This window comes from Phaethon lepturus, unplaced genomic scaffold (assembly GCF_000687285.1).
Source record: "Phaethon lepturus isolate BGI_N335 unplaced genomic scaffold, ASM68728v1 scaffold55355, whole genome shotgun sequence".
Classification (NCBI taxonomy): domain Eukaryota; kingdom Metazoa; phylum Chordata; class Aves; order Phaethontiformes; family Phaethontidae; genus Phaethon; species Phaethon lepturus.
The window spans coordinates 14,662-24,272 of record NW_010540887.1 but is presented as its reverse complement, the minus strand read 5'-3'; the positions used below and the strand labels follow the sequence as shown (position 1 = coordinate 24,272).

At 46.5% G+C, this 9,611-nt stretch overlaps 1 protein-coding gene across 1 annotated transcript in view; it reads left to right on the top strand.

Moving 5' to 3' along the window:
• The first annotated feature begins 1,449 nt into the window (after positions 1 to 1,449).
• The window catches only part of SEPT11 (septin 11), a 19,642-nt gene continuing 11,480 nt past the window's right edge, over positions 1,450 to 9,611 (top strand). Inside the window, exons 1-3 of the mRNA XM_010287547.1 lie at positions 1,450 to 1,558; positions 5,277 to 5,472; positions 7,995 to 8,181. Coding sequence (XP_010285849.1) covers positions 5,306 to 5,472; positions 7,995 to 8,181 — 354 coding nt within the window. The 5' untranslated portion in view covers positions 1,450 to 1,558; positions 5,277 to 5,305. The remainder of the gene's footprint in view (positions 1,559 to 5,276; positions 5,473 to 7,994; positions 8,182 to 9,611) is intronic.

Here is a 9,611-nt window from a genome sequence, read left to right as displayed (position 1 = left end):
TGGATTTGGAGAAAAGTTAGTATCTTAACTTAAGGACAACAAACATTTGGAGAAAAAAGAAAAAACAAAAAAAACCCTCCAACCTAGTAGACATAGAGCAGCTCTGCTTTTATTTTGCCTAAGGTTTATCTCTGCTCAGGATATCGGCATAACTGCGATATGTGGGGGAAGAGATGACTGGGCTGGCTTCTTTTTCCAAGCTTCTCTGTGAATTACTGCACAGCTGTTGTAGAAAAATCCTAAAGATAATCTCGAAGTTCTTTCAAACCTCCCTTCTGTGACGTCTGTGGTGCCCCATCGCCCTCCACGGAAGGTCCTTGTGGTGTCTGTTGTTATCAGCTCCGGCCCCCCGGGCAGCCTGGAGAAGGAGAGCAGGTCACAAGGGGGGTGACTTGCTCCTCTGAGGTGTCTGGCTGGCTTTTTCTTCCTCCTGACGACACAAAGGGGCAGCACGGTGGGCTTTTGTACGTCATGCAGGAAACACTGGGAGCGGTGCCCTGCTTTCTCACCTCGTGCCGGATGAGGTTATTTATAAACCAAGGCATCCACAGAGCAGCATGCAATGCTTGTTTTTTTTTTTTTCTCCCCCCTTCTGCTCAAGGCCTGTAAAAGCTGGGAAGAGATTTAGCTGGCTTTAGAGGCGGTGATGCCATCTAAGCTATGTCCTGCTGTGACCATACTGAAGGGTTGCAGCAAAAGTACAAGAGTGTCGTGTTTCCCCTGTACTACTGGGAGGGTAGAGCAAGTGTGAGAGCGTTCCTCTTTCCCTTTGGCAAACTGAGCCAAGGGGAGCACGAGTTTGGTTCTCTGCTTGCCTGCACGGGTTTCTATTAGGAACAGATTTTGGAGTTGCGGCCAGGACCACATTGCAGCCTGTGTCACTCTTCTGTTTGTGAGAGCTGGCTTCACTGGGTGGTTTGGTGAAGCTCCCACGCTGCTGGGGGAGTCTTCAAAGGGGAGGTTGGCTTGTTTCTGCCGTAGAGCTGTACAGTGAACATGGAGCAGGCAGACTTAGCTGCTTCACCGATTAAACAGGAGTTGGTCTGCTCACAGCTATGACTGTGTTTTACTGCGTATCTTCCAGGCGTCTGCCTAAATAATTTTTGGGTAACCCTAGGGATATGTGGTGCTGAGGCCTCGGAAGCGATGTTCGGGTGTTGCAAATTGGTACAGAATCATGGCTTATTAGTTGCAAGCATGGAAAAACAATCTGGTGGTATTTGCATGCCATGGCATTGGGGACACTTTAGCTCCCGAGCCCCGCAGCAGAAAGCTGGATAGAAGTAAAAGGTGACGTCATTTGGGAGGTAGACCGAAGACAGAAAGATCCTGTGTGCCAAAAACTGCTGTGTTGTTATACAGTTCTGGCGGGACTAGGCTCAGCCTTCTTCCCTGACAGGGGTGTCGCAACCCTGTTAAATGCCTTTCTTCTTGGTCTTACAGAGCGATGACCTTAGGAACCTGTCCCTCTCCGGCCACGTGGGCTTCGACAGCCTCCCTGATCAGCTGGTCAACAAGTCAACGTCGCAGGGCTTCTGCTTCAACATCCTCTGTGTGGGTAAGTCATTCTGCGCCGCTGGGTGGTCAGCTCATGCCCAGGGGTGCACACGTATCCACCAGTTAGTCCCTTCCTGCTTCTGCAAAGGGTAAGACCTGAGCCAGCGGGGGCCGTAGTGGCAGGGAAGTGGCAGTTTCTTCCCAGAGCTTCTTCAGGGTAAAATCTAGTATCCTTCTTTTCCTTTTCCATACTCCATACCCTGAGTCTAAATGTGGAAATTTCTGCATGTTAAAAATCTATCCTTTTGATGGTCTGGCAGTTCTGCTTTCCTCAAGGGCTGCCCATAAGGAAGCTGAGCTAACTTGGGAACTAAATGTATTTTTAAAAGGAATGTTAACTGAAATCTGCCTTTTTCTGGGTTGGGCACAGAGGCTGTTTCTCAATAAATTGCATTCCTTCCCTTCCAGGCTTTGCCTGCCTGTCTCGTTATATTCTTAGTTTCTCCGGTTGAAAACGATGCCATTTTTAGTCTCCCAATGATGTACTTGAGAACAAAGCCTGTCACCTGTTTTCTGCTGTATTTAATCTGTGTGCTGCAAGTCGGTTTTATAGCCTGAGTTACTGTGTTACTTTTCCCAAATTATTCAGAGGGTGAAATATGGGGAGGTAAGTCCTCCTCTTGGCTATAGAGAGATACCTGCTGTCTTGGCACTCTGTGGATACTACGGAATTGGAAATCCATTGTTCAGCCCTAGGGAGCTATGTGCCAGAACAGCTTTGACCTGTTGGCAGACCTCTTCAAGATGCCCCCAGAATGTGGTTTATGTAAAGTTGTCAAAAATGGTGGGTTTACTCTCAGTTTGGCAGAGCAGTCTACAAACATCATCTCTCCATTTGTTGTCCATGTAAGCACGTAAGAGGGAAATATTCTCCCTTCTAATTAGTTACATTAATTAGCTGGAAAAAAACACTACCTGTTGATTGTGACTTGTCTAAAGCAAGTTGAGGATTTCTGTCAGCAGTGCAGGGTGGGCCATCTGAAAAGAAATCTGGTGAACAAACTGGATGCCTCTATGTAGCTTTGCATGTCAGCGAACGAGGTAAGAGCGTAGTTGGACTTCTGCACACTCAAGCTACCAGCTGTCACGTGATTCTCCTAGCAGCATGAAACCATTTGAAATTCAGCAGGGAACATCCCGACTCGCAGGCAGCTCTTTGATCAAAATGACATAAATTAATTGCCTTTTTCTGTTGCAGTGAATATTCCTCCGAGTGAATTGGTACGGTTCCATTAAGATAGCAATTTGGCCCAACACTTTTCTCTTGTAAAATGTGTTCATCAACAAAACTAAAATTTCATCAAATTGCTGCAGTTGTCCAAGGAATAGAATCAAAAAAGAAAAAACTAAAAAACTACTTAATTGTGTTTTGAGAAAGGACACAACTGACTTTGGCATTGTAATGTGAGGCTTGTAATTGAGGTGCGCACAGATAAAGTGCTGCAAAGCCCATCTAGCACAGCATGCAGCAGCGTTGCATTTGCATCAGGATACCACTAAAATACCTAACTTCCGCGATGAACAGTCTGTGCCATCAGCTTAGGACTGATCTTTTCATGTGGGTTGCGTTCTCTGGGCCTCAATTTTGAGCTGTAATGTCATGTATACTTTCTGTCATGCCCCTCTTTCATTTGTTCATTCTTTTTTAAAAGCTTGCTTCATGTCTTGCAGCTTCCCAGGGTAGGAATGCTGTGACAAACATAGCTCTGAGTAATTATTTTACTGGGCTGTAAGTAGTCACTTACCTTCCTGAGCCTAGCATGAAAACGGGCAAAGTCAGTGCCAGGAAAATGAATTGTTGAGTATCACAGAGCAACAGGCAGTTGCTGAGTAGTGCTATTTATTTCTGTGGACACAAATACTATATGGTTCTATGAGGTCTTCATAGTGGGGGTTTGCATATTTTGAGAGAGAGATTTTCATGCTGGGAGAGCTGCAAACAGCCTAGAGAGATGCTTGAGGGCAATCCCACATGCAGTCTCTCCTCTCCCACCTGATATTTTGTGTTGCTTTTCAATTATGTGCTTCTATTTAAGATTTTGGAGGGGGTTGAGAGGTTGGGAATGGGACCCCTGCACCAGCCTGACCTGCAGATGCCAGAGCTGCACGCTGCAGTCTGGGAGGTCTGTCCCAAATGCCAGCATCTCTTCATTTGGAGCAACTTCAGGATGTTACCTCAGCTCACAGCATGGGTAGCAGTAGCGGTTTGAGAGTGTAATTGCTAAGCGAATGCTTTTGACTTAAAAATGAGATTTAGGCTAATGCTTTCATCCATTCTACTAATTGCACCGCAGATTAGTGAACCTGTAATAGTTATAAAAGCTGGTATTTAAGCAGTGTGCTATTTTAGATTTTTTTAAAAAACTTTTAATGTATTTCTCTGTCTCACATTTTCATTGTCCAAGTTTAACTGTGGTTTCTTGTCCTTCTCTTGAAAAAGGAACAGAAACTGAGCTGAGGAAAAAAAAATTCAGAAAAACATGTAGAGAATCTGAATTTGATTCCCAAGGAAGTACCCGAGTTGAGAGAATTTACAACGTGCTTCTGTAAAGAAAGTTGTGTCAGGACTAGGACTTAGGCTACGCTATTAAAAAGGGAATTAAGTCATTCTTGACTAACAACAGCTTCTTGCTGTCCTGAATACAGATGTCGCTTGCAAGGTGGGGAGGTTGGGGCTCTTCATGCCATCATGCAGGAGGGAGCCTGCATCACCGGTCAGGTCATACTGATGTAAAAACCACGGGCAACAGCTGAAGACCGCTGGAAGCAAATGCTTTACAGGGAAGGCATGATTCTTTATTATCTGTCCCGCACTGCCAACATAGCAAGTCCAGTAACAGGGTTGTAGCAGCAGCGGGCATTTGCTGGTTCATCGTGGAAGGAGTCCTTTCCCTTCTCTGAGTAGGGGGGCTCACTCGGCAAATGTCTAAGTAACCATTCTTAAAACTGTTGTGGCTCTATTTTTTGAATTGGTTTGTCTGATTTTTTTCCTCTCTTCTTTCCAGTCTAGTACCTTTTCTTTGGGAAGTCTCATAAGCCTCAGCCCATCTTCTCAAATTCCTCCTTTTCCCGTGGGAAATGTTAACAATACTGTTACTGTAAAAGACCGTGCCTCTGTGTGTGTGAAATAAGCCCCTTTCCTTCCCCAAAATAATGAAAAATCCCTGAGATCAGCAGTGCTTAGTATCTCTGGTAATGCCCCTTTCGGTGTCCTTGCCTCTGACTGTGGTGTACCTCCCCTGAAACCCAGCCCACAAATTTCTCTTGCCATTCCCAGCACGGCAGCCTAGCTCTTCACTTGCAGGTGATGACTTTTAGCTCTGAAGGCATTTGGCTTATCTTGGTGTCTCTCGGGGTAGCAGCTTTTGCATGGCGGGGGTCATTTCAGATTCGCGTCCCCCGCATGTGCTGCTTTGATCGGGCATGTCTGCAAGGTGTTCCGCAGAGACCCAGGCGGTGTGACCTGTGGAGGAGTTTAGTCAGAGCCCAGCAGGAGAAGTCAGAGCTGCTGTCACCTCTCAATGTCCGCCAAGTCCCCAGTTCCGTCCTGGGGGACTGTCTCGAAAGACATTCGTTCCTACAGAGATTATTTTGCTCAGTGATGTGCACGTAGCCTAACGCCACTGCTACGCAAGTGGAGTAATTCCTTGGCCTGGCGAATGTGCCTGAGAGTGAGGAGAAGCGATCGGACCCTACTAACCTTGCGTTTGTCTGCTTAGGCGAAACTGGCATCGGCAAGTCAACGTTGATGGACACTCTGTTCAATACCAAGTTTGAAAGTGAACCTGCGACGCACAACGAGCCTGGCGTGAGATTGAAAGCCAGGAGTTACGAGCTCCAGGAGAGTAATGTCCGTCTGAAGCTGACCATTGTCGACACAGTTGGATTTGGCGATCAAATTAACAAAGATGACAGGTAAATTTATTTCTGTCAGGTGAAGGAATCCTTGTGCTGATGTGCTCTGAGATCAGAAGGGCCTGACCCTGTGTGGGGAGTAGGTCCCTCGTTGTTCCGGCATGTTGCCTGATCCAGCTGTGGCAGCTAGCATCGCTTGCCCTGTGAGGCAGGTAGGAGTGATGAGAAACTGATCTGCTAGTTCTTCACTTCAATCAGGCTACAGAAGTAAAACTGTGTTTCTGTCCTCCCTGTTTCTGTGCAGCTTAGTTGAAGTCTCTGCTTGAGATGAAACATGTAAATATTTGAAAGTATGAGTTCAAATTGCAGTTACATAGCATTTTTAGGGAGCTGGAGCTCAGATCATAGTTCCTGTTCACACCATCCTGCAATTTTCAAGTTGAAGTGGGTTTCGCTTCAACGTTGTACCTAGGTGCTGATTTTCATGTTGCGTGCCTGAAGTAAATATTCTGGGCAGCCTACGCCGTCCCTTGTGTCCATCCATATGGACTTGTGCTGTAGTGTTAAAACTAGTCATTCTGACCATGGCTAATGCATTAATTAGTGTATTTCCTATATCTTAGAGCCACACATTCCCCATTGCAGTAATCCCGGCTCCCTCTGGAGGGTTGTTAGTGATCCTTTTCTCCGCACCTTGCCAAGCCAGTGGCACGCTGGCTGGCACCGTGGGCGCTGACCAAAAGCCATTAGGGCTCTAGGCAGATAAGGCAGCGTAAGCTCTTTGAAAACGTAAGCCTAACATCAAAGTTTCCCCCAGGATCCCCGTTAGCGTGGTGATTGAGCAGGTTCTGCCTCCTGTTTCTTAAGGCAAACTGTAGATTTTTAAAAAAGGTTTTACAATGCTTTGTTTCTGTAATGCTGCCTTTCTGCTTGACCTGACGCCAAAATGCAACTGTTGCCCCTGCTTTGCTGCTCCCGCTCCTGGCTAGCGCTATAGACTCAGTAACGGTGAGGGGCACGTGCTGGCTGGATGGAGAACTCTGCATGTCAGACGCTGCCATATGCTCTCAGCCAAGAACAAAAACCGCTCGGAGGAGGAGCAGGTGCTCGGAGCGGGGATGCTCTGCAGCTTGTTACTGCCGGGTCACTTTGCATTTGCTTCGTTCGGCAGCCAAAAAGAGCCGGCAGAACCGGTGGTGAAGGCCCCGCAGCTTCTCTCTTGGGCAGCTGGAGAGAGGGGCAGTCACAGGGCAGCAGCGCCCAGGGAGAGCTTTTGTCTTCCTGCTGTGTCCTGACACATATGGCTGCGGTGGGTGGGATTTTCTCTGTGCTAGTGGTTTGAGTCCTCCCAGTCCTTTTCTGCTCTGCATTTTTACGGTGCTTTCTCTAATACCATCTCCCAACGTAAGGCCTTACTGCTTTCTTTGCAACATGTCTCTGTCTGAGGATTTGGGGGTCTCATGGTCAGAGACAGAATTCACAAGAGCACAGAAACCAGAGCAGTAGTCACGTTACAAACGCACCTGGTGATATTCGTGAGACCCTTTGTGCCTGCAAATTATCAAGCAGTGCTCAGTATTGTCTTATGGGTCTCTGGTGTCGGCAGCCCTCGCGCAGCGCTGGCTGTCTCTTCCTGTAGCTGTCGCTTGGTAAATCAAGCAAGAGTCTGCTCTGCTTCACCAGGGGTTTTGAGCAACTGCTCCGACAGCTGCACCGGAATCTGGAGCAGAGAGTCCAGAGCAGAGCCTTGCTGGCTGCCTGTCAGAAGGGTGTTTCTGGAGGACCTGAAAACTCCCGATGGTTTGTTTCCTCCTTCTGACTGCTTTTGGGGGAGGGCTTTAACACTGCAGTGAATCCAGTGCTCAAGGCAGTGGCAGTGTTGGCTTGGTGCCGTGGTGTCAGTGGCCTCCTTCAAGAGCTTCCTTGGGCTGCAGGTCCTGAGGCTGCCCTTGGTGGAGGTAGGAACAAACTGAAAAGTTTCCTTTCCAGAAGCACAGTCTTCAGTCAGATCAGGGCATGTTACACTGCACCAGCTTTTTTTTCTCCAACAAAACGGTCCCCTCAAAGTACACAAACAGTGCAGTTGTCTCCTGAGCTTTGCTTACAGGCTTCAATTCCTGAAAAGTTTCTATTATTCCCTTGTGAATCTCCCTTCCCTCTTTTAAGATCACAAGCAAGCTTTTGGACAAGCTAGGGTAGGTGGCAGTTTCATGTTCAAATTTCCTTGCATTGGATAATTCCCAGTGACACGGGCGGAGCAGAAGCTCAGACTTGAATTGGAGAGACTGCATAATACGTTCTTTCTCGGGGTAGCAGTTTCATGTGGCTTCCACGCACCTAAAGTCTGGGGTTTCTGCCACTTTATCTTGCTAATATGTCCATAATACTCTCCTGGTGCCCCAGGTGGAAACACACACTTGCTGAAGAGGGACCGTAGGTTGCGAGGGAAGGGTCCTAAGAGCAGCGCTTGTCCCATAATGTAGAGAGCGCCTGTTGAAGCTTTCTTAGTGTCGATCGGTGACCTGTGTTGTCCCAGCAGCCAATGCCTTGTTTTTTCTCTGTGCCGTGTTTTATCTCCTCAGCTACAAGCCTATAGTAGAATACATCGATGCACAGTTTGAAGCCTACTTGCAAGAAGAGCTGAAGATCAAACGGTCCCTATTCAACTACCACGACACCAGAATTCATGCCTGCCTCTATTTCATTGCACCAACTGGACACTCATTGAAGTCCCTAGACTTGGTCACCATGAAGAAGCTCGACAGTAAGGTACTTGCTGCTCATGTGATGACCGTCTCATGGCCCTACTAGTGCTTTTATCGTCTCGTCGAGGACTTAGTTAAACCTGCTCAGAAGAATACTGTCTGTGTTTAGCAGCAGAGAATTGCAGAGGTGCTGTGTAAAAATCTCAGTACGTTGGGCGAGCTGCTAGAATGGGTCGTTATTCACTGGTTCATATGCTGCAGGGATTTATTAAGAGTTTGGGCTCCTACCCTCTTCCAGTCCCATCTCGGGTTAGGAAACTTTGCCACTTGCTCCCCAGCTGTGCTATCAAGTTAGCAGTCTGAGAGCAGGAAACCGTGTTTACGAGGACGTGTTAGACCGTCCGTCCTTGGACGGTCAGAGTGGTGGTCAAAAAGACCACTGTTCTTTTAGCTTTGCAAAAGCTTGTTAACGCAGCCAAGTTCAGTGCCAGGTTTGATTACAACTGAAAGATCAGTTGGCTGTTGAAAGAGAGAGAAAAGCATGTTTTCTCTTTAAATCCAGAAATCAGGACGAGAGGTTGAAGTTGAACTGTGCTAGTTCTAGCACTCCAAGACAAGATCGCCATCTCTGTTTCACTATGTCCAACAGATTAATTAGGTTTTGATACAGGACCTGATTTGGTAAGTGTGTATGAGATGAGAAGCACATCTAAAACACTTCAGATCATTTTACTAATCAATGAAAAACAAATCAAAATGCTGTGTCTGCATGCTCTGACTGCATCCAGCTAGACGCAAACAGTGATTTGATCTTCTATGGCAAATGTAGTGTTCTTCTAACCATGATCTGATAAACAAGAAGAATCTGAACAAATAACGTTACTCGGCATGTGCTTTTTCGGTTACCTTCCTGACAAGGGTAATTCTCCTAGCAAGAATGGGAACGGAGCTTATTTGAACCACATTGTTGTATTAGATACTTGCAAGAAGATTTCATCTCTCTTCTCTTAGGGAAAGTAACCAAGGTACAACTGTAAAACCCGAGTATTTAAACTGAGCTTTCTTTGTGCTGCTTTATGTCACGATTAAGCAATGTATATCAGTCCACTTTGCGCCTTTGGCTCATTGGATCCTGATTCTGCAGAAGATAAATGATGAGAATTGGGTCTTTACTTCCTGTGATGACCTATCGTTTGGGTTTCATGCAGTGATGGAGAAAGATCCCTGCTCTATTCAACTTAAAATAGAGTTATGGAGATTTACCCAAAGTGAGCTAATTGGCATTCATGTTCTGTCTTTTGGCCAAGGGGGATTTAGTAACTCCAGGCCATCCTCTGAACAGAATTAAGCAATGTAATATAAGAGGATTTTGAAGTACTGTAGCTAAAACCCCTTCATATAGGTCAATATCAACATCTTCCTCACTACAATTTATGTCTGCTCTTGCACGGAAAAGCAAGTCCTGCAATATGAAAAGCAGAAACACCCATCTGG